The following is a 26,746-nucleotide window of genomic DNA, read 5'->3' on the forward strand; positions in this document are numbered from 1 at the left end:
ATGGGATAAAGCAGTGGAAAAATCTTGGAAGGCTTTTCTAATAGCCTATTTGATGATATTCTGTCTCTGAATGTAAAGAGTTCAGGTGAAACAGAAATAACAAGAATATATATACAGGGTGAAGAAAATTCATGCACTTGGACTTTACAGCATGATTCCTCACATTCTACCAATACAAAAAAGTCTCTCACAAAATTCTTCCTGTACATATTTCCAGCAGTAAATGGGCATTAATGATTCTCAATCTGGCAACACTGTAATCTCATATATGGTAACTACCTCTGTAATCATATAGGAGTAGTTGTCCATTTGTAGCAGTGGATAGCATTTCAGGTTAGCATGCAGGAGGTTGAAAGCTCACTTCTAAGTTGAGACATATTTGTTTTTATTTGCTAAATGTAGTCTGCGTGGTATCATGTCTGGCATCTTATTCATCATACTGTGATTACAGTGGGTCTTCTACAAAATATTAACACTTACTTATCATGAACACAGAAATGAAAATACAATCATCTTCACTGATCAGCATTTAAAGAAGCCTTTTGCATGTCATGGATGCAAACTATTTCACACCACTGCATCTACTAGCCTCCAAACATTTTTCTGTGTACACTCCCTCAATGGTCCCATCAATTAGTTCCAACTCTTATTCTTTACACGTTCAGGTCCATTGGATTTCATTAGGGCATTACATCACTTTGTGCTTTGTGCTTTGCACATAATTTCCAAACTCAGTAATGATTTGTATGTATTTTCACCAGGGAACCAATAAATATGCCATTCAACATTGTGTCTGATAAGTGCACACTGTTTAGTAAGAACCTGCCTCCGAAAGATGAAGCTCCAGACAATGAAACACACTTTTATCTGGATGACATTGAACAAGATATGGTCATAACCTAACATCACTGTTATTATTATTATTATTATTATTATTATCATTGATGGAAATGTGGGAACACCATATCCATTACCATTAGGGAAACAGATTAATTGAAAAATGAACATTTCTCAGTTAGCAGTGTTGGGATGAATCATACAGAAGAAAAACTGTAATAAAGGTGATGCATGTTAGGAGTCAAATACATGGCCGGCCATGGTGGTCTCGCAGTTCTAGGCGCGCAGTCCGGAACCGTGCGACTGCTACGGTCACAGGTTCGAATTCTGCCTCGGGCATGGATGTGTGTGATGTCCTTAGGTTAGTTAGGTTTAAGTAGTTCTAAGTTCTAAGGGACTAATGACCACAGCAGTTGAGTCCCATAGTGCTCAGAGCCATTTTTTCAAATACATTGGTACTCATATATTCAATAACTTACCAGAGCATATCAAAGGTCTTGTAAGTGATAAAGATCAGTTTCAGAGTGAATTAAAGAACTTCCTGTTGGCCAACTCCTTCTACTCCATCGATGAATATCTTCACAATGATTGTAGCTCAGAACTGTGTCTGCATTAGAATTGCACAATATCCATGTATCTGAGGGGGGGGGGGGGCAAAAAAAAAAAAAAAATTTACTCTTTCCATCTCTTTCCATGTTCCAGAGACTCCTCGCCAAGGGATCCATGGAAAACGACAAATGTAATGTAATGTAGGTGGTACAGCCCAGTGTGACTAATGATATGTTTATACTGTATGCGCTGTTCACCAGACAGGTATTGGTTGCTAACACACCCTTATTGTATTTTCTTCTTGTTTTATTCCAAAACAGCATTGCAGTTGTATGGCATACACAAACAATGGATATGAGGATGTGCTTCTGATCCTCAGTATACTTGATAATTGGGCTGGTGTTACCACACATAAATATGCTGCTAGGTATCTTGTCAATGTCATCCAGATAAAATTGCATTTCATTCTATGGAGCTTTATCTTTGAGAAACAGATTCTCTCCTTCCACCAATGGACAACAGAGGTCATCAATGGACTCATCATACTCCAGCTACTGAGAAAGCTGTTCAGGAGCTCATACAGCAACAACCCTAGCAGAGTACATGTAGTGTAGCAATGCAGCTGCATGCTTTGCAATGCATGATTGTTGATATGTTGCATGTGCTTGGGTTGAACACCTATCATTATTCTTTAACACAACAATTGCATTCTGCATATTGCTGTCTGCAGCTACAATTCTGTGAATAGTTTCAACAACAGCAGGAATCCATTGACAGCTTCATAAACACTCTAATATGGTCAGACAAAGCAGCATTCACTCATGAGGGTGTCTTCAATAAGCACAAAGCCCATAATTAGTGTCATCTCCAACTGTGGATATCAATGTCACTTTGGCATCAACATCTGGCCCAGAATATTGGGAGACAGGAGTTTGAGTCCCTACTTGTTGCCTGACCAGCTGACTGCATGAAGTTATCATTCATTCCTCTCAAACTATTTGCCTGATACACTGGAAAATGTCCTATTTCATGTTTCACAGAGATTTTGGTTCCAATATGAAGGTGCTCCTCCATACTTTGCAATTAATGTGCGACAGCTAGAACATTTCCAGAGAAATGGTTCAGGAGAAATGGATCCAGTTTTATGGCCTCTGCATTCACCCGACCTAAATCCCTGGACTTCTTCCAGTGGGTACAGTTGAAGGAGCATGTGTATTCTACTCAGCTGACACAGGTGGAAAAACTGGTAGCACATGCTCATACTTCTATAGTGTTTGTGGTTACAGCCATGTTGCGAAGAGTCCAGAGCTGTATGATCCAGCAGGATTCACAACATTTGGGTGTGTAGGGTGTCACTTTGACCACCTGCTCTGAGGACAATGTCATGTGGTCATTAATATGGAAATTATTATTGTCACTGGTTGCTAATGTGTTACATCTGAGCAGGTGTAATGCATGTAGTATAAATGACTAGCAGACACTGAGTTATTTAATTGTGCAATCATCCTTAGCATATCAAAATTGATATTGTTTTTGTTGATATTCTGCCATCTGACAGGTCATTTGTTTCAACTGTCTATTTATGACTTGTCTGACCACATTTTTGTTATGTTGCCTGCTACAGAACACTGTACTATGTAAATGTTGAACATGTGCAGCTTAAGAAAAAGTGTAAACTACAGTCTTGCATAGGAGAATGAAATTGGGAAGTAAAAACAAATAGGCCTCAACCCAGAATCGAACCCTCAACCTCCTGCATGCCAACCACATCACTGCTCTTATTATACAGACAGAGATAGCTACCATACATGATTATAATGTTGACAGATTGCCAATCTTTAACATCCATTTACTGCCACAAATATGCACACGATGAAATTTTGTGAGAGAATTTCTGTATTACTAGTATGTGAGGACCCCCATGAGCTATGGACCTTGTCGTTGGTGGGGAGGCTTGCATGCCTCAGTGATACAGATGGCCATACCATAGGTGCAACCACAACGGAGGGGTAACTGTTGAGAGGCCAGACAAACGTGTGGTTCCTGAAGAGGGGCAGCAGCCTTTTCAGTAGTTGCAGGGGCAACAGTCTGGATGATTGACTGATCTGGCCTTGTAACACTGACCAAAACGGGCTTACTGTGCTGGTACTGCGAATGGCTGAAAGCAAAGGGAAACTACAGCTGTAATTTTTCCTGAGGGGGTGCAGCTTTACTGTATGGTTAAATGATGATGGCATCCTCTTGGGTAAAATATTCTGGAGGTAAAATAGTCCCCCATTTGGATCTCCGGGCGGAGACTACTCAAGAGGACGTCGTTCTCAGAAGAAAGGAAACTGGCGTTCTATGGAGTGTGGAAGGTCAGATCCCTTAATTGGGCAGGTAGGTTAGAAAATTTAAAAAGGGAAATGGATAGGTTAAAGCTAGATATAGTGAGAATTAGTGAAGTTCGGTGGCAGGAGGAACAAGACTTTTGGTCAGGTGAATACAGAGTTAGATATACAAAATGAAATAGGGGTAATGCGGGAGTAGGTTAAATAATGAAAAAAAAAAAAAAAAAAAAAAAAAAAAAAAAAAAAAAAAAGGAGTGTGGGTAAGCTACTACAAACAGCATAGTGAATGCATTACTGTGGACAAGATAGATACAAAGCCCATGCCTACCACAGTAGTACAAGTTTATATACCAACTAGCTCTGCAGATGATGAAGAAATTGAAGAAATGTATGATGAGATAAAAGAAATTATTCAGGTAGTGAAGGGAGACGAAAATTTAATAGTCATGGGTGACTGGAATTCGAGAGTAGGAAAAGGGAGAGAGGGAAACATAGTGGGGAATATGGATTGGGAGAGAGAAATGAAAGAGGAAGCCGTCTGGCAGAATTTTGCACAGAGCATAACTTAATCATAACCAACACTTGGTTCAAGAATCATAAAAGAAGGTTGTATACATGGAAGAATACTGGAGATACTAGAAGGTATCAGATAGATTATATGGTAAGGCAGAAATTTAGGAACCAGGTTTTAAGTCGTGAGACATTTCCAGGGGCAGATGCGGACTCTGACCACAATGTATTGGTTATGAACTGTAGATTAAAACTGAAGAAACTGCAAAAAGGTGGGAATTAAAGGAGATGGGACCTGGATAAACTGACTAAACCAGAGGTTGTACAGAGTTTCAGGGAGAGCATAAGGGAACAATTGACAGGAATGGGGGAAAGAAATACAGTAGAAGAAGAGTGGGTAGCTCTGAGGGATGAAGTAGTGAAGGCAGCAGAGGATCAAGTAGATAAAAAGCCAGGGCTAGTAGAAATCCTTGGGTAACAGAAGAAATATTGAATTTAATTGATGAAAGGAGAAAATATAAAAACGCAGTAAGTGAAGCAAGCAAAAAGGAATACAAACGTCTCAAAAATGAGATCAACAGGAAGTGCAAAATGGCTAAGCAGGGATGGCTAGAGGACAAATGTAAGAATGTAGAGGCTTATCTCACTAGGGGCAAGATAGATACTGCCTACAGGAAAATTAAAGAGACCTTTTGAGAAAAGAGAGCCACTTGTATGAACATCAAGAGCTCAGATGGAAACCCGGTTCTAAGCAAAGAGAGAAAGCAGAAAGGTGGAAGGGGTATATAGAGGGTCTATACAAGGGTAATGCACTTGAGGACAATATTATGGAAATGGAAGAGGATGTAGATGAAGATGAAATGGGATATATGAAGAAGAGTTTGACAGAGCACTGAAAGACCTGAGTCGAAACAAGGCCCCGGGAGTAGTAGACAACATTCCATGGGAACTACTGACGGCCTTGGGAGAGCCAGTCCTGACAAAACTCTATCATCTGGTGAGCAAGATGTATGAGACAGGTGAAATACCCTCAGACTTCAAGAAGAATATAATACTTCCAATCCCAAAGAAAGCAGGTGTTGACAGATGTGAAAATTATCTAACTATCAGTTTAATAAGTCACAGCTGCAAAATACTAACGTGAGTTCTATACAGATGAATGGAAAAACTGGTAGAAGCCAACCTTGGGGAAGACCAGTTTTGATTCCGTTGAAATGTTGGAACCCTGAGGCCATACTGACCCTATGACTTATCTAAGGAGAAAGATTAAGGAAAGGCAAACCTACGTTTCTAGCGTTTGTAGACTTAGAGAAAGCTGTTGACTGGAATACACTCTTTCAAATTCTGAAAGTGGCAGGGGTAAAATACAGTGAGCGAAAGGCTATTTACAATTTGTACAGAAACTAGATGGCAGTTATAAGAGTTGAGGGGCATGAAAGGGAAGCAGCAGTTGGGAAGGGAGTGAGACAGGGTTGTAGCCTCTACCCGATGCTATTCAATCTGTATATTGAGTAAGCAGTAAAGGAAACAAAAGAAAAATTTGGAGTAGGTATTACAATCCATGGAGAAGAATTAATAACTTTGTGGTTTGCCTTTGACATTGTAATTCTGTCAGAGACAGCAAAGGACTTGGAAGAGCAGCTGAACAGAATGGACAGTGTCTTGAAAGTAGGATATAAGATGAACATAAACAAAAGCAAAACGAGGATAATGGAATGTGGTCAAATTAAGTCCAGTGATGCTGAGGGAATTAGATTAGGAAATGAGACACTTAACATAGTAAAGGAGTTTTGCTATTTGGGGAGCAAAATAACTGATGATGGTCAAAGTAGAGAGGATATAAAATGTAGACTGGCAAGGGCAAGGAAAGCGTTTCTGAAGAAGAGAAATTTGTTCAGATCGAGTGCAGATTTAAGTGCCAGCAAGTCGTTTCTGATAGTATTTGTATGGAGTGTAGCCATGTATGGAAGTGAAACATGGACGATAAATAGTTTGGACAAGAAGAGAATAGAAGCTTTTGAAATGTGGTGCTACAGAAGAATTCTGAAGATTAGATGGGTAGATCACATAACTAATGAGGAGGTATTGAATAGGATTGGGGAGAAGAGGAGTTTGTGGCAAAACTTGACGAGAAGAAGGGACCAGTTAGCAGGACATGTTCTGAGGCATCAAGGGATCACAAATTTAGCATTGAAGGTCAGCGTGGAGGGTAAAAATCATAGAGGGCGACCAGGAGATGAATACACTAAACAGATTCAGAAGGATGTAAGTTGCAGTACGTACTGGGAGATGAAGAAGCTTCCACAGGATAGAGTAGCATGGAGAGCTGCATCAAACCAGTCTCAGGACTGAAGACCACAACAACAACAGTACGTGAGGAACTGCACGGCAAAGTCCGATGGCATGAATTTTTCTTCAACCTATGTGTGTGCGTATGACAAATACAGCAATTGGACTATTTTGATGGCAAGAATGTTTTTGAATTTTTCTTCACCATATGTAAATAGATGACAAATGACAAATACAGCAGTTGGACTATTCTACATTTTTGAGTGTATAGCTTATAGCAACATAGATTGGTCTACCATATCCTTGATCTGGCAAAAAGAGTTCACTCTGCAACTTTTCCCTTATGCATAACTGAATCATCTTCATGCACAGCATGCCATTGGAGATGTTTTCTTTGGATGTTTCCATGTGTTGTTGTCTTATGGCATCATCTTTTAGGATAATCAGCCCCTGATGAATAACAAAAAGTGGATGACAAGAGAACATTGCTTTATGAGTGATGTTGACACAAGACATTCTTGTGCAAATCTGTTCTGGAAATTGTGGTATCCACTACTATTCAAGCTCTGCACTGAGCAGTGACATGCTCCATTATGTGAGACTGAGAAATGCATCATTGGCCACACTTCTCCATGCACAGCCCACTGCTAACATCGCAGCCTGCCCCTCGTGCAAGCTCGCTTCAAACCACAATTACTGGTCTCTCATAACACTCAATGATTGACTGTCCAGAAAACAGAAAATACAGCAACCCCAGCTGCTGGCTTTATTTACTATGGAGTGTTATTTAACACTGCCACAGATGTCCACAAGCCAGTTCTCACTGTGCTACATTCTACTCTACAACTTGGGAGTGCTATGCTGTGGTGGTCCTGCTGTTCAATGTTGATTTGGTTGTACTCAGGACTTAGAATCTGAATGCTATACTGGAATTTGGACTTCAGTGTTCACTAGGCTTAGTATGTCCATGGACTTGTGATTCTGCCAGAAATCTGCCTTTCACTTGCACTTCCTGGACAATGGTATAACCACCATCAATTTGCATAATTTTGCTTAAAGAGTTCATCTACAACTTGGCACTTGGTAACAGAATTATTTGTATCAGTTTTGTGCCAGTAAACCATAGAACGGTGAAATATTTATTGTGTTATTCTTGGTTATAACACAATAAAAATGGAGGTGAGCCAGCAACCATCTACACTGGAAGCCTTCCTCATGCAACTTATTCATCAGCAGGATGAAAAGTTCCTACTGAGTATTCTCCAACCACTTCTTCAAAGCTTACTGCAGATGCAAGAAACAGAGCAAGGCTGGATTTTCCTTCCTTTGATGAGGCTCTAGAGAATTGAGAAGCCTATGAATCAAGATTATTGGAGCATTTGCACGCATCAGGGCAACTGATGCCAGCATCACTTGGTCTTTGTTTTTATCTTGGTCAAAACCTGAGATTTACCAGCTACTGTGCAAATTGGCCCCTTATCTAAGCATTTAGCTCTCACCTTTTCAAATATTCGTTCATTGTTGACTAAATATTACCAGTGGCATACCCATGTTATTTCCTCCCAGGTAGCATTATACCAAGGCAAGAAACAGCCAAACCAGACTCATTGAGAATGGCCACAGAGTTGCAAGGTTTATGGTGAAAATGTTATTTTGTTACCACTAAAAGTAAGGAGTCCTATTCAGAAGAAATGATTCAGGACATGATCATACAGGGTACTCCAGACAGGGATTTCCAGCACAAGGTACTTCAACTCGAAGACCCGTATTAGACAAAGTTCTGGACTTAGCATACAGCTTCACAGTGACCCAAGGAGCAGCCAAGAAACTGGAGTCATGGATTAACATAGCAGTCATTAATGTAAACACATCTGAGCCAGCAGCCAATGGCTAATGGCCACACTCATGGCGATTTGGATGTAGCGAATGTAAAGGTGGGACACCGTACCATTAAACAAAAACATCCTCCACTGACAATCAAACCAGCCTTGGGTACCAAAATGAATGCTGTCATGTCTGGATTGTTTTAAAAAATATTAATGTGGTGACTTCCCTGACAGATGGGCCTATTGCTAAAACTCTTTTGCCAATGGCCATTTAGCTTCTGTATGTTGTAAGCACTGTCAGGCATGACAGTCTCCTGCCTAACAGATGGATGTTAATCTGGTAGCTGCTATAGACCACAAGAGACCTCCAATAAGCTTTTTGTAGAAATGCAAATAGCAGAGAAACCAGTTGAATTACAAGTAGACACAGGTGCAGCCATAAGCATTCTGAATTACAGTACCTATTTGACACTTAGAGCTCACCCTTGCAAGAAACAGAGAGATGTTTGATGGCATACAATAAACATACCATTCCAGTATGTGGTCAAGTCAAACTGGCAATGACATATCATAATGTCACCTGCCACATTATCTTCTTAATCGTTAACAGTGATTCTTCTGAGAACTTGTTTGGACTTGACTCTTTTCAGAAATGTGGATTTTCCATGGACGACTCTGTAATTTGGTATCAGAAGGTGTTCTGTACTCAGACCTAGAGACAATTTGCCGGGATTATAAGGAGCTGTTCACCCCAGAACTTGGCACCCCAAAAGGATTTTGAGGCACACATTGCACTGAAACATAATGACAGCCTTGGTACTTTCAAGCCCGTGTCATTCCTTTGCTCCCAGAGACCAAGTAAAGAAAGAATTTGATTACCTAACTGCAATTGGAGTTCTAGAACCTATTCCTTCTACTCAAAGGGCTACCCCATTAGTCACATAGCGAACGCTGTTGGGGGAGATCTGCCTGTGTGGTGATTTTAAAGTAACTGTCAACACCTAATCAGAAATTGAGACATATCTTATTCTGAAGCAGGGAGAATTGCGATCAAAATTAAAAGATGGGAACTTCTTCTCTAAAATAGACCTAGTGGATGCTTATCTCCAACTTCCCCTAGATGCAGAACCTCGAAAGTTTCTTACACTTAACTATCACACAGACTTTATTGTATGAAATGCCTAATGTTTGGTATAGCAAGTGCCCCCACCATTTTTCAACATTTTTTGGAGCAATTAGTACTCAAAGTGCATGGATGAATTAACTATTTAGATGACATCATTGTAACAGAAAGAGCCACAGAGGAACACCTTTGCAATCTGAAACCTTTATTCATCTTCTTAAGGGAGGCCAGCCTAAAACACAGAAAAGAAAAATATTGCTTTTTCCAGTCTGATATTGAGTATCTTGGCCACATAATTTCCAGGTCAGGCATTCATCCTTGGGATAAACAAGTCGAAGCCATAATCAAAGTTCCCTGACCAACAATGCTTAAGCAACTTCATTCCTTTCTGGGGAACATTTCATATAATTGAAAGTTCTTACCCACAGTAGCAACAGAAACTGCCCCTTGTCCCAGTTTTGCAAAAAAGGGGTGCCTTTCCAGTGGACACTAGCTTACAAGCTCACCTTCCACAGATTGAAAGCCCAGTTGTTGACAGCCCCGTGTCTCACATGTTTTGATCCTACAAAGATCATCTGCTACAGGCATTGGAGCTGTCCTGGCAGACAGGGAGGCAGATGGCCCTGAGCACATTGTGGCCTATGGATCAAAAAAATTGACTGACACCTGACACAGGTACTCCCAGATAGAAACACAAGAGCTGGCCATTGTCTTTGAATTGAAGACATTCCCAGTTTTTGTTTATGGCACCAAGTTTCACCTCATCACGGACCATAAGCAACTGATCTCCCTATAGAACCCAGCAGCAAAGATTCCAGACAGCACTGCTCACCACACTGGGCTTTATTTTTGGTGTGCTACCATTATGAGATTCACTTTCACAACATGACTTGGCATGCCAATGCAGATGCCCTCTCCCGCCTACCATGGGGACCTGATCCAGAGTTCAAGAAAGAAGAAATTCTGTGTTTTCTAATCGATTAAGAAGCAGAAGTCACCATAGATTCTTTTCCCATTACCAGCTCCAGGGTCATATTTGCAACTGCTAATGATAAACTAATCTGACAAGTTCGGAGTTACATACTTCATGTGTGGCCTCAACGACAACGTCTCAAGGCTTCCAGTGACATTCTATCAGTTCTTTAATGCCCACCATCAGCTCATGTTAATTGATGGAGTAATTCTGCTCATTTCTGATGAGAGAGATCCTTGAGTAGTCATTCCTTGTTGTTTACGTTGGCACAGCCTGCAACTATGGCACCAATGTCACTGTGGATATCCCAAACTAAGCTCCTGGCTCACAGGTTCACTTACTGGCTGGGCATGAACCAAGAAATTGAATTACTTACCCAAACATGTCCATCCTGTCAAAGCCAGCTGGCAGCCCCACGACATTCACTTTTCCCACCATGTGCCCCCCTGTGGGAGCAGGTACACAATGATTATGACGGGCCAGAGTTAAACATCACGTTCTTGATAGTGGCTGATGCTTACACCTGATTTCCACACATTGCCTGCATCAGTGCCACATCAACCACCAACACCGTCACAGCCTTAGAAAAATTGTTGTGACTGAAGGTCTGTTGAAAATGCTCATAACTGACAATGGTCCACAATTCTGTTCAAGGATTTTCATGATTTCTGTGCCCAGCACCACATTTGCCATATTCCAACACCCCCTTCCATCCACAATCTAATGGAAAAGCCGAGAGGATGGACAGAACTTCCAAAAGTTCAAATGAAGAAATACCTCCTGGATCACTCCACTGATCCATCACTGACTTCTTTTCTGAGCAGTTACAGGTCCACACCCATTGGAGACAAAAGTTCTGTGGAAATTTTCCATGGACAGCAGCCCCAGACTCTTGAGCCTGCTCATGCTGATGCCATGGCCAACACCAGCATTTCCTGCTTCCAGATTCTGCACTAGTACCCTGGTGTGGGTGAAAGGATCTGGCCAGCAACCAGCCTGGATTCCAGAAACAATCATCCAGCACCAGGGCTGGAATGTTTTCTGGGTGTAGCTTCCAGACCGAGTGTTTTTGTAACATGCCAATAAACGTCGTCCCCAGACAGTGTAACATGAGACTTATTCATGGCTTTTACCCACAGCCAGCTGACCAACACCACACCCCAACAAGAGCAAATTACCCCAGGTGTTGCCCAACTCCAGAGGCTGCCCTTCCTGGACTATGAGATGTCACCAACCACGAGTAATTCTAGATGAAGATGAAGACATGCTACTGGCTGCTCCTGCACCACCTGATCTGCTGCCGAGGTCACCTCAAGTCACTAACATTGCTGAGTAATCGGAGGAGGACCCCATCGATGTGGTGTTCATTTACAGCACTACTAAAGCTCTGCACACAGCAGCATTCTGCTCCATTACAAGAGGCCAAGAAACGCATCAGTGGCCGTACTGCTCCATGTGCTGCCCACTGCTAACATTGCTGGCCACCTTGTTGTATGTATTCCAACCCACAGTGATTGGCCACCCACACCACTCAGTGATTAACCACCCAGAAAATAAATCAGGTCCATCCAACAGCTTTATTAACTCTGGAACCCTATTTAACGCCACTTTGGACACCTACAAGTTAGTTCTCATTGTGCTATGTTCTACTCCACAAATCAGGAGGACTGTGATGAACCTGCTGTTCAATGTTAATTGGGCTGTGCTCAGAACTTTGTAATCCAAATGCTATACTGCAACTTGGACTTCAAGTTTCATTAGGTGTAGTATATCAAAGAACTTGTGATTCCACTGGAATACTGTCTTCCACTTGCACTTCCTGGACATTGGTATAACTACCATCAATTAACATAATTTTCCATAAAGTGTTCATCTACAACTTGGCACTTGGTAACAGAATTATTTGTATCAGTGTTGTGTAAATAAAATATAGAATGGTGACATAGTTATTGTGTTATTCCTGGTTATAATGGAAACTACAAATGTTTACAATGACTCCTCTTCTCCCTTGTACATTTTGATAATAAAAACCATTGTCTTTTAAAAAGTAATAATGCATATAATGGGATGATAAAAGGTCAAAACAAGACTACCATAGTAACCAGGCAAACTTCACACTTATGTGGAAATTAGTAAATTATTCAGGTGTGAAAGTGCTAAATAGTGTACCTATTGAAACCGAAAGTCTTGATCCCGAGACACCAAAATACAAGAGCAAATTGAAATAATATCAGTAACAAAACTCATTCCACTCAATAATTTGTAGCATAAATAATTGTGTGTGTATGTAATTTTACTGTATAACTGGAATATGTCATCAGTTCAAACATCAGTTTGGATTCTTCTAATAATTTCCGGGTATGCAGCCGGATCCCGTCGACATTCTGCCACGATATTTCGGCCCAGAGACGTCCGGCCATCATCAGGTGAGTACACAACTACTGAAGAGCCCAGGTGCAGTCGCGGTATTTATACCGATTCTCGCGCACGTGTTGACATGCGCGGCATAGCCGAGTTGTACGTGCTGCCCTCGGTGGTGAAAGTAAAAGATCATCTAGTCATTGAGTATCGAATGACGCTGTCTATTCCACTGTGAATGTATAATTTTAATAACAGGATTCCAAGTTTTATCCAGTTGAAAGCCGTTGTCACGATTTATAAGATTATCGGCAAGACGTATTTCCACTGATTCCTTGATTACGGAATCCCAAAATCCGGAAACCGGAGCTAACATTTTTGTTCCATTGTATTCCATTGAATGTCCCAATGAAATACAGTGCTGTGCTACTGCCGATTTTGACGGTTGCCGCAGACGGATGTATCTTTCATGTTCTGTACATCGTTCATGGACAGTTCTTGTCGTCTGGCCAATATATGCAGAGCCACATTCACAGGGAATTTTGTAGACGCCTGCTTTCTTCAGTTGTAAATCGTCTTTAACGGATCCAACCAGGGCCCGGTTCTTTGCTGGTGGACGGAAGATAACCTTGATTTTATTCTTCTTCAGTAATCGGCCTATTTTCGACGACACATTCCCGGCGTATGGAAGAAACGCAGTTGATTTAAAGTCGTCATCAGCGTCCTCAGTGCACTGCTTCTTGTTATGACAGTTGCGCATGGCCTTTCTTATTTGGCGTGAAGTGTAGCCATTCTCTTGGGAAGACCGTAGAGCCTTGGTGGTACTGCATTGTGTGGTCTCAATCTCTTGATAATTTGTTCAGGTAGAGAACAGTCGTTCAAAAGGGTAGCAGTTTTCCTTGATATTCGGCTTGTTGGGTCCTTTTCAATTCTGCGGTACGTGGAATCATTTAGCTGACAATATATCTTCTCGTTGTAGGCTTCCCTTGTCAGAAGAACTGTGGCGTTACCCTTATCCGCAGGCAGTACGACTGTGCTAGTATCTTCTCTGAGGCTGCGGAGAGCAGCCCTTTCAGCTGGCGAGATGTTACTCCATTGTGGCGCACATTTCAACAACGTTCGGCAAGATTCACATCGAATTTCGTCTGCATTATCCGCAGGGAGACGTCTAATAGCTTCCTCAATGGAACTGATGAAATCCGTTAAAGGCAGTGAAACAGGAGTAGGGGCGAAGTTTAAACCTTTCGCAAGCACTGACATCGTCGCATCGTCAAACGATTTCTCCGTAAGGTTCACCACGGATCGTCCAGAGATAGCTTCTTGCGGCTTTCGTGTTACGAGAAGTCACATCAGTTTGGATTCTTTTTTGTTATAAAAGTTATAATATTAGTTTTATAGTGTTAAGAAATTACTGATAGGAATGTTTCATAGTGTGTGCTAAATAGACTGGCCAACAATAAAGAGTAGTACACAGAAAGAATCATCATATCTCAATGTAACTTTTTATATGTATACACCATTGAAAGGTAAATCAATGATTAGAGTTGCAGTTCTCAGTGCCAGGCAGAATGGTCACCAGAGCACATTGATGTTGCTCATGTTTAACATTGTTACAAGGCTGGGAAGGGTATACAAGGGAAGCAAACAATGTCAGATGCTGACTGATCACAGAAGCATTGTTGTATTATACACAAAGCAGATCATGAGCCTTCAGATCTGGGCCTGCCATCCAAGAACAAATAATAAACTCCCTGTGACATTCTATGTTATCTTACACAACTGGTCAGAGACTAGTCAGCAGCCTGGCTAAGGAATTACCTTCCCATGTGTAGGTTGCCATTAACACAAGTACACAAACCCACAAACAGCTGCATTTAGTGTGAAGTCATGACTGCAAAGCATAACTGCCAATGAATGGCATCAAGTTATGTTCAGGGATGAATCGTTGTTCTGCGCTATCTGAGATGACCACTATTGATGAGTGCAGTGGCAAATGGGGAAAATGTCCCATTCTTCCAAAGGCTTGGAGAGCACAGCACTGTTACTCTATGTGTCATGACATGAGCACCCATGGGGTGTGACTTCAGGTCATGGCTGATAGTGACTGAGAGAACTCTGACAGCACAATGGTATGCCTTGTGTTCTCATGTGTTACCTCTCTTATGATAATATTGTGGTACCATTTTACAGCAGGACAATGCTTGCCCACACATCTCTGTAAACTGCCTGTCTGATGTTAGGTATTCCTGGATCGAGAAAAAATCTGTACATTGTAGAACATGTGTAGGATGAGGTTGGACATCAGCTCTGTCCCAGTGCCGTTATTGATGATATCAAGGACCAATTACAGAATTTTTGGGCTATCTCATCCCCAGAGAGGATACAATGGCTTTATGACTTTTTCCCAACTGGATGCATACAGGACAGAGGGTGTCAACATCATACTGATATTGTCCAGTTCCTTCTAAACCTGACTTAATTTTATAATCATGGAAATTACATCACATCACCTCTCAACCCAAGAAGTTAAGTTCCGTTTCCTCGAATCGTTCTGCGTACTTCACTTTTTTTTTGTCAGGCAGTGGGCTAATTCTGATGTCTTGTTGTATTATGTGCTTCATTTATTTTTATGTATTATGGTGTGCCATTAACTGATATGAATACTATCATGAGTCTACCATATTGTGCTCTTCTATGTTCATTATTATAAAAATTTTAAAATTCATTTGTATCTGTAAATATTATAAGAACATTGACTTATTCCATATTCTAGCAACTATAATGCTAATAAAATCAATGGAATTCATAATCAAATAAAAATGATAATAACAAATAATCTATTTTGCTCCTCCCATTAACATTTTGACTATCCTTGAGTACCTCAACAACATCAGCAACTGGTACAAAACTGATGAGAGGCCCACTCAAAGTTGCTAATGTCTAGTTGACTCATCTGCTCATCTGATGGGTTTGTTCATGTATCATTAGATGAATTTTTGGATGTAGTAAGTGGGTAATTTCCCCTCCCCCCCCCCCCCCCCAACAAAAAAGAAAAGGAAAAAAGATTAAAAATATTAAGTGTCATGTAATATTTTGTGTAATGTAATGTCTTGGATGGACACCTTTTATTAACCTGACACATTCTACATTATTACAAAGTGTCGTATTCATGATCTATGGAACAAGTACTACTCTATTATAATCTAATCTTGTTCATTTAGAGTTGTCCCTGCTGCTGCTGCTGCTGCTGAAGCTCAATAAAACAAATATTTGTGCTTATCCAGGTCATTATGGACCAGACTGTTGTCTGATCCCAATCAACTAATGGGCAAGTTTATCCTGCAACTGTTGACATACAGAACTTCCCTAACCGCTAAAAAGTAAAATAACCTTTACTGTTTCTAGTCAAGTCATATCTTGACCAGTTTGTGAGATTCTTATTAATGGTCTGCTGCATCCAGCTTCCTTCTGCTGCAATGTTAAACCTATACAAGTGAAGTTGCCAGAACCTTGGCACTCATATTTTCCTTGCAACAAACTTCTAATACTTTTTTTAAACTTTAGAATTTTTACACTAAATAAAAACATTTTCTTAACATGTGGTTCCCTTAATTGTTTCAGAGAAGTCATTGATTGCTAATGACCTTGTAATATAAACTGCTGTGTGCTACTGAATGATTAGCCTGTCATTTTACAGTGAGCCTATAACACACGAACATGTGTTAGCATGTTAAAGAATCAATGGAAATGTCATGTTAGCCAGAATCAGATGATAGCACATTCAAATAGAAATTTTACAGTAAAAACTAGATATTTACTTGTTTTGGTCATCAGTTTACTTGTTGAAATTTTTACTGACCTTTGTCTGCATCTTCTGCCACAGGTACTTGAACTATATTAATTCTCCTATAACCAATATATTTTTCTATGGTGTATAATCCATCCTCATCCATACATTCAGCATATGTCCGATATTGATACTGTTTACCCATGCTATTGGGCCACCAATTCAGCACCTCATCCTGTAAAATTAATACAGTGATAAAACAAGTTGAGCACAAAGTATGTTTTGTTTTTGAGTTCATGGAATTAATATCAAGAAATTAAAATATCTCATTTACGTGCTAAGAGTATGTAAAGAGAGTGTGCTTTCTATAAAAGGCAACAAGATAAAAACAACAAAATTGCAATTAAAAATAGAAAGAAATACACACACACACACACACACACACACACACACACACACACACACACACAGTCCAGTACAACAACTCACAGTTTACTAAGGCCAAGTGATAACCCAGGTTTCAATTAACCAAATAGTTATGATGTCAGAACCAGTAATCTCTACTTTGTGATTAACATAATTTGTAAATGATTATGAAATACCAACATATCAAACCTATAGAACAAAGTCAATTGGTAGGAACATTTGAAATTATCACAGTCTGTTCCAGTTAGCAAATAGTGAAATCATGTTGTACCATGGTACTCATTTTTGTTTGTCCGAAAAAAACACAGAATTAACATATGTACTGATATTATTCATCTGCATAATTTATGTACATAAATAAATTATGAGACTTTGAGAAATAATGAAACCGAATACATCTAAACAAATTATTGAAGGATACTTTCTGTGTAAAGGATGGAACTATACTAATACTGATAAAAGGCTATAACCATAAGAATATATAACATATGGTAGGAACATTGCACTTAATTTTGTCACTGAGTAATTAATGAAGTTATTGAAACCATTGTATGTTCTGCTTATTCCATGTAAATCCAAGTGATAACATTTATTTCTGGCCAAATTTTATGCATGAAACAAATAAGAGCAATTGCAACACTTCTGTATGTGTGTCAAATTAACCTGAGTTTATTATTTTCAATTTTAATCTCTAAAAATTACAATACTAATAATCAAGGAATTGTTTGAAAATGTATATTGGTTTGGGAGTTGTGTCTGATGTTTGTGATGGACCACCTATGTTGCTTTGAGTAATAAAATGTTATGAAAAGTATAAAGGTGTATCTTTTACTCAAATCATTTAGCACACTCAATGGATTAAAAACTCAAATCTTCTTTATTGCTGATATGATGTTTGCAACAGACCACCCGAGACACTATGAATAATAAAATGCTATGAAAAGTATAAAGGCATACCTTTAACTCAGTTCATTTAGGCCACTGAAATGGTTATACATCCAAATTTTGTTCTTGTGGAGAATTCCAGGACATCAAGGAACAAAAAGTGAACTATCTGATTCACACCACCCATCTGAATTGTTTATATTTTATTGAGTTTTGACTGCAGCGAGTTTATATAAACCATTTTCATTTATGAATAAGAGCTCATGTCTCATGCAGTTTTCTTCTGTAATTTTGCATGTGACAAGTACACTGAGGGATACCATGTGTCTTGCAGTAACTCCATGACATGTATCTGCATGGGCATTTGTGCACATTCGACACATCATTGTATCTAGTGCATAATATTGCTGGAAATGATATACGAAGATACAGAAGATTCTAAAATTTGATTCATTTCACTCATTTGTCAGGCCTAGAGAGATATAGATATGTGATTATTTCTGTATTAAGAAATTTCTTGTATAAGAATTTAATGTATGGTTATGGGAAAATATACAGATAACGTTTTTGAAGAAACTCTTTGTTTTTATTTAATTTAATTTAATGTTATGTTATTAATTTATTTATTTAATGCTATGTTATTACTTCAGGCATTATTCAAGTCTGACAAGAAATGAAGTCTGAAAGATTTGCACAGTTATGGACAAGATATAATTACAGCTATTATGCAAATCAATAAAGCAAAAAATAATCTTATTGAAGGCAAGGAATGTAAGGGAACATTACGTTTTTGTGTCCTGGTGGTTGTACATGGAACATTCATGATGGAACTGTATCAAATTGATAAAGAATGTTAACAATATCTGGAAGCTGGGAATAATTAAGAAGAAGCAGAAATATAAATTGAAGGTTTTGGGAAGTTATCAATGATAACTAGGTAAACAGCAGAACATTAAGAAGAAGTGTCTAGATAAATCATATGTGGAAAGTCAAACATTTAAGAATAAATAATTTTGTTAATATGTAACAATCAAAGTTATTGGTGAAAGGTACTTCACAGAAGATTATTAAGTTCACAAGATGGAAAATAGCTGACCAACAACTACTAAGGGTGATGACTGTATTCATCACATTCCTAGAAATGATGAAGCATTAGCAGTATCAATGGCAGTTGCTCATCAGCCTGCAACTACCCACTCTCACTGAGTGCAGTGACCAGGCTTGTCATCGGCATCTTGATACAGCAAGTTATGTAACCAACTTCAGTATGTTGTACTGAAGGCAAATTAAATAAAATAGAAAGAAACTTCCACATGGGAAAAATATATTGAAAACAAAGATTCCAAGACTTACCAAGCGGGAAAGCGCCAGTAGACAGGCACAATAAAATAACACACACACAAAATTTCTAGCTTTCGCAACCAATGGTTGCTTCGTCAGGAAAGAGGGAAGGAGAGGGAAAGATGAAAGGATGTGGGTTTTAAGGGAGAGGGTAAGGAGTCATTCCAATCCCGGGAGCGGAAAGACTTACCTTAAGGGGAAAAAAGGATAGGTATATACTCGCGCACACACACACACATATCCATCCATACATATAGAGACACAAGCAGACATCTGACTCCTTACCCTCTCCCTTAAAACCCACATCCTTTCGTCTTTCCCTCTTTCCTGAAGAAGCAACCGTTGGTTGAAAAAGCTAGAAATTTTGTGTGTGTGTTTGTGTGTTATTTTATTGTGCCCGTCTACCGGCACTTTCCCACTTGGTAAGTCTTGGAATCTTTGTTTTTAATATATGAAGGCAAATTAAATTTTATTTATTTTTTTGTTGAGTGGGACTGTATGATAGGTGTAGTGGAAGTACAATTTGATATCAGAAAATTTTGTTTTTAACAGTGTTTGTTGGAGAAGAGTAATTGAAAACTTATTATTGCTTAGTTGTATGCTAGTGCTGACTCGCAGAATGAAAGTGCATTTGAAAGATCTTAAAGTTTCACATAGCACTAATGCTGACTTAAAAACAGATATAAGGAAATTAAATACAAAAATATACAACTGAAGTGCTGATTTAAATGCTAATCTAGATAAGACAAATGATAAAATTGGGGGAAAATTGGTTTTAAATGCTCAAATAGGCACCCAGAGTGTTTGGAATGAGCAGGCTATTGCTGAAACAAATGTCAAGTTACATCAGAATAGGTCAACACATTATTGGCTCAAGTCAGGAAAAACTAGGAATTAATAATAAAATATCCAAAAAAGAAACTGCAATTTTGATTTTCACAGCTGAGTTACATTCTAAAATTATTAAGCAGTGTGACTTAGTTACGAACCAGGTTATAGATTTAAAAGAGATTAAAGATATCTGATATGCTCAAATCTTCCCATAAGTAAAATAATATAATTATTTATTGGCCATGGTTTTTTAGAGCTATACATGTGGAGTAGGAAAGATGCTGCTATTAACTAACATGTAACTACCATAAATTAAATATTTATTGCACATTAAGCAACAGGCTTTGGCCCACCTTTTGACATTTCCTGAGAGGCTGTGTCAAACAATAATTAACTACAACCTTGTTTACCTTTAACATGTTTTAAACAAAAAATTAAATATTCCAATTTATAAGGAAAAGACAGACAGCATGAAAATTAAACTGATTTAAATAGAATAAAGTTCTTAAAAATTTCTTTTATAAGCTTTCAAAAGATGAATGCTGTAATACAGTAATATACAAATGCCTTCCAAAGGACATGACTAAATTAAACTAGGAATTAAAAATCAGTGTCACATTCCCAGGCAGGCACCACATTAACACATGAAGGCGTGGATAGATTGCCAGTCATTACAACCACCGACTAGCTGTGACCCTGCATACCATCAACTAAATAGTAAAAACCACAGAATATGGTAAGGGTTCCTAAATCTCATGAAAGCCCTTTAAGCACTAAAATATAAATTAAACAGATGAACTAAAACGACCCCTGCTTGATTTCAGTTTTTAATCAAAAAACACACAGTAAATTTTCCTATTAATAAACAAGGTGAAGGAGCCCGAAGTTAAATATTTTCACTTAAGGTCTCCGTAATGTCACAGTATTTTAAGACACACAATTTGACTGTGATCATAATTCCAGTAACACATACTGTTAATACTAGAGCAACCTTCGACTTGAACAGTCATTTGACAACACCTTAATGGCATGATAATTCACAAGTATCTAAACTTGACAATGACAACTAGTATATGCCGTACAACTGTCAGAAAACCTACTGCGTACCAGTTCAATTCATAGGCTTTAGTCCACTGCAACAACTTCCAAACATAATTATATTTTTAAAAAAAGCACCCCTGCAACTTTGTACTCTGACTTAACTGATACGAATGTGAGGTTCACATTATACCAGACAATATATTGAGTGAATGTACAACATAAAATTACCAAATACAATACTGACCACTGAAAACCAGGATGGCAGTGAGTAACAGTTTTATATACGCAGACCAATTTCACTATTTTGCGTCTAACAAGCAAAAGGTAATTGCTTACACTAACCAGCAAAAGGTAAGTGCTCACCAAATTAAATAAATCTGCACTGCCTCCACCACATTTATGGTGGATTCGGTTCAAAATGGTTCAAATGGCTGTGAGCGCTATGGGACTTAACTGCTGAGGTCATCAGTCCCCTAGAACTTAGAAATACTTAAACCTAACCAACCTAGGACATCACACACATCCATGCCCAAGGCACGATTCGGACCTGCGACTGTAGCAGTCACGTGGTTCCAGACTGTAGTGCCTAGAACCGCTTGGCCACCCCAGCTGGCTATGGTGGATTTCCAAGTTTTTGTAGCCTTCAGTAAAATTAAAGTGGGGCTCAATACTTGGTCATGTCTCCATCCAAGGAACAGCAATGACACCCTCTAATTCACCACACAAAATGTCAATGTGTCTGCTTACTTCCTGAAGGGAACCTCCATGGAGCCTTCCTGTCTTCTTCAGGGATTCAGAATCAATTAATTTCATTGACCAGTAAACCCTGCATTCCTTACTGAGCCACAAATAACTTTTCTCTGTCTCTATGCAGTCAGAGAAACACTTCCCCATATTTGCTCTCCCTCACCGAGTCAACTGTGACACACACAGCCACCCAACCATTGAACATGGCAACTCACTTCCTTCATTCCACATCCTGCAAACATGCATGCAGCCTTTAACATCACCTTGTGAGACTCCACGCCAGTGAAGACTGCCACACAACAAATCTGCCACTCACCGATCAAAACTCATCTTGACCCAATGGCCATATCAATACAGACCACACCATGACTCACAATCACTGAAAAAGAATTTACTGAGGTAAATCTCCACCTTCGTATATGTATATACTCTGCAAACCACTGTGAAGTGCATGGTGGAATGTATCTCCCATTCTACCAGTTATTAGGACTTTCTTCCATTCCATTCATGTATGGATTGTGAGAAGAATGATTGCTTAAATGCCTCAGTATCTACTACAATAAGTCTAATCTTGTGTTTGCCATCCCTATCAGAGCAATACTTATGGAGTTGTAATGTATTCCTAGATGCACAACTTGAAGTAGGAGTAGGATTTCAAGGGATAATAAGCATCTTATTTTCAGGTATCTGCTAGTTGAGTTCTTTCAGAATCTTTGTCACATGAATGGTCACAGGTTTGTTTGATGCATGAGAGTGTGTTACAAAGATGCTGAAAGAACTGAACTGGCAGATACTTGAAGATAAGACACACTCTCATGGCTCAAACAAGCCTGTGATCATTCATGATGAAACTCTAGACAGTATTCAAGGACAAATGACATGAGTGTTTTGTATGCAGTCACCTTTGTACACTGACTGAATTTCCATAGTACTCTAGCAATGAACCAGTCTGCCACCTGCTTTCCCTATGATTGAGCCTGTGTGATTGTTCTATTTCACATCCCTAAAAAATGTTAACCCAGTGAGTTATACGAATTGACCAGTTCAGCTGTGACTGATTCATATTAAAGTCAAAGGATAATTTTTTTTACTTTGTGGAATGGACAATTTTACATTTTTGAAAATTTAAAGCAAGTTGTCAATATATGCATCACTTTGAAATCTTATCAAGACGTGACCAAGTATTTATGCAGGTTCTTTCAGACAGTACTTCATTATAGATAACCGCATCACCTGTGAAAAATCTGAGGTTACTAATAATATTGTTCACAAGGTCATCAATACACAACATGTACAGCAAGGGTCCCAACACACTTCCCTTGAGGTCACTCAAAGTTACTTCTACCTTTGTCAATCACTCTCCATTTGATATAATTTGCAATCTCCTCCCCACCAAAACATCCTCAATCTGATCACAAATTTTGTGTGATACCCCATATAATGGTACTTTCACTAAGAAGCATATATGTGGAACTGAATTAAATGCTTTTTGGAAATTGAGAAATACTACATCTATCTCACTGCTTTGATCAGTGGTTTTCTTTATGTCATTTGAGAAAAATGTGAGTTGGGTTGCACATGATTGATGCTTACAGAATCCATGCTGATTGGCATTGAGGAGGTCATTCTGTCTGAGATATCTCAGAATGAGTTCAGAATATGTTCTAAGATTCTATAACACATCATTGTCAAAGATGCTGGACAGTAGTTTTTTGCTTTTCCTGTCCTTTTCATAGATGGATGTGACTTGTGCTTTCTTCCAACTATTCCAGCATTGCATAACCTACAGTGGATTATAGATAAAAGAGGCGTTAACTCAACTGCAGATTCAGTATAGAATCTGACAGGGGTTCCATCAGGACTTGGAGCATTGTTCAGCTCTAATGATTTCAACTGTTTCTCAACATCACAACACTAGTATCTGTTTCACTTACTTTTATTGTGTCTGAGGATTAAACTGAGGCAGTAATTCTGGGTTTTCTTTCGTAAAGGGACACTTGAAAATAGAGTTAAGCATTCCTGCTTTTGTTTTGTTACCCACAATTCCAGTTCCTATCTCATCTGTGAGGACTGGACAGTAACTCTGATGCCATTAACAGCCTTCACATAAGACCACAATTTCTTTGGATTTTGTGAAATATCTTTCAACCATGTTCTACTATGTTAGTCATAGAAAGTTTGATGCATTGTTCACTTGACTGCCAAATAAGTTTCATTCAGCATCTCACTATCTACAACCCTATGATTTGTTTTACATTTATTTTTCAGTGATCTCTCTTTCTTTAGAAGTCCCTTTACAGTGACAATATACCATGGGGCATTCATCCAATCACGAATTGTTCTACTAGGTACATATCTCTCCAGTACATAGTCAACTATTCTTTTAAACTTGAGCCATAGCTCCTCCACTTGTTCAAGTGCTGAGCAACAAGTTTCAGGTTCCTCACTGGCATATAACACTAGTGCTTCTATATGTACTTAATTGAACATTTTAAAATATTTCTACATGTCTTTGCTGCCCTTAGCATTTTAGTAATCATTGTTGCTACAGCTACCCCATGGTCACTGATATCAGTTTTGACGTGAATGTTCTTAATGAGGTCAGATCTATTTGTTACCATTACATCTAATACTTCTCATCATGAGTGAGGTTCCAAGCTATCTTTTCTAGGTAGTTTTCAGAGGTGGTATTTATTAATGTTTTGCAGGATACCTGATCACACTCACAACCAACAAAAACTGTAAACTAACATCTACATCTACATCTACATCTACACCTATGTGATTACTCTGCAATTCACAACAAAGTAGCTGGCAGAGGATTCAATGAACCACCTTCCAGCTGTCTCTCTACAGTTCCACTCTTGAACTGCCAGCAGGAAAAATGAGCACTTAATTTTTTCTGTGTGAGCCCTGATTTCTCTTATTTTATCATGATGATCATTTTTCCCTATGTAGGTGGGTACCAACAGAATGTTTTCACAATCAAAGGAGAAAACTGTTGATTGAAATTTAATGAGAAGATCCTGTCACAGCTAAAACGGCTTTGTTTTAATGATTGCCACTCCAATTCACATATCATATTTGTGGCACTATCTCCCCTCTTTCGTGATTGTACAAAATGAGTTGCCCTCCTTGAACTTTTTTGATATCATCCATCTGTTCCACCTGATGCAGATCCCACACCATACAGCAATACTCCAGAATTGGGCAGAGAAGCATGGTGTAAGAAGTCTCTTTAGTAGACCTGTTGCACCTTCTAAGTGTTCTGCCAATGAATCACAGTCTATGGTTTGCTCTACCCACAACACTATTTATGTGACTGTTCCAATTTAGGTTATTTCTAATTGTAATTCCTAAGTATTTAGTTGAATTTACAGCCTTCAGATTTGTGTGACTTATTGTGTAATCGAAATTTAGCGAATTTCTTTTCGTATTCATGTGAATAACTTCACACTTTTCTTTATTCAGTGTCAATTGCTCCTTTTCACACCATACAGATACCTTATCTAAATCATTTTGCAATTCATTTTGGTTATCTAATGACTTTACAAGATGCTAAATGACAGCATCATCTGCAAAAAATCTAAGAGGGCTGCTCAGATTGTATCCCATGTCATTAATATAGGTCAGGAACAATAGAGGGCCTATAACAATTCCTTGGAGAATGCCGGATGTTATTTCCATTTTACTGAATGACTTTTCATCTATTACTACGAACTGTGACCTTTCCGACAGGAAATCACAAATCCAGTTGCACAACTGAGGTGATATTCCAAAGGCATGCTGTTTGGTTAGGAGACACTTGTGAGGAATGGTGTTGAATGCTTCTGGAAATCTAAAAATATGAAAGCAATTTGACATCCCCTGTCGATAGCACTCATTACTTCATGAGTATAAAAAGCTAGTTGTGTTTCACAGGAATGACATTTTCTGAATCTGTGCTGACTATGTGTCAATAAATCATTTTCTTCAAGGTAATTCACAATGTTCAAAAACAGTATATGTTCCAAAACCCTACTGCAAATTGATGTTAGTTATATGGGGCTGCAAATCAGTGAATTACTCCAATTTACCTTTTTGGGTATTGGTGTGACTTGAGCAATTACCCAGTCTTTAGGAATGGCTCTTTCTGTGAGTGTGCAGTTGTATATAATTGCTGAATATGGAGCTATTGTAGCAGCATACTCTGAAGGGAACCTGAGTGGTATACAATCTGGACTGGAGGCCTCGCCTTTATTACACGATTTAAGCTGCTTTGTTACACCATAGATATCTGCTTTTATGTTTCTTATCTTGGCAGTTGTTCTTGATTGGAATATTTACTTCATCTTCTTTGGTGAATGAGTTTCAGAAAACCATGTTTAATAATGCTGCTTCAGTGGTATTGTCATCATTGACTTCACCATTGTTATCACTCAGTGAAGGTATTGATTGTGTCTTGCCACCGGTGTGCTTTATGTATGACCAGAATCCCTTTGGGTTTTCTGCCAGTTTCTAAGACATTGTTTTGTTGTGGATATTATTAAAAGCATCTCACATTGAAAAATGTGCTATCATTCAAACTTCTGCAAAACATTGGCAAGCTTGGGGATTTTGCATTCTTTTAAATTTGGCATGTTTTTTTGTTGCTTCTACAAGAGCAGTCTGACCCATTTTGTGAACCATGGGGAATCAGTCCAGTCACTTATTAATTTATGTGATATATACCAATGCACATTCCGCTGCAGAGTGAAAATATCATTCTGGAAACATCCCCCACCCTGTGGCTAAGCCATGTCTGCGCAATGTCCTTTCTTTCAGGAGTGCTAGTTCTGCAAGGTTCACAGGAGAGCTTCTGTAAAGTTTGGAAGGTAGGAGACAAGATACTGGCAGAAGTAAAGCTTTGAGGAC

General features: G+C 38.9%; 1 protein-coding gene across 1 annotated transcript in view; it reads right to left on the bottom strand.

The window, feature by feature from the left end:
* The window catches only part of LOC126267487 (beta-mannosidase-like), a 309,954-nt gene that overhangs the window by 153,071 nt on the left and 130,137 nt on the right, over nucleotides 1-26,746 (bottom strand). The window contains exon 6 of the mRNA XM_049972771.1: nucleotides 16,655-16,817. Coding sequence (XP_049828728.1) covers nucleotides 16,655-16,817 — 163 coding nt within the window. The remainder of the gene's footprint in view (nucleotides 1-16,654; nucleotides 16,818-26,746) is intronic.

This window comes from Schistocerca gregaria, chromosome 4 (assembly GCF_023897955.1).
Source record: "Schistocerca gregaria isolate iqSchGreg1 chromosome 4, iqSchGreg1.2, whole genome shotgun sequence".
Classification (NCBI taxonomy): domain Eukaryota; kingdom Metazoa; phylum Arthropoda; class Insecta; order Orthoptera; family Acrididae; genus Schistocerca; species Schistocerca gregaria.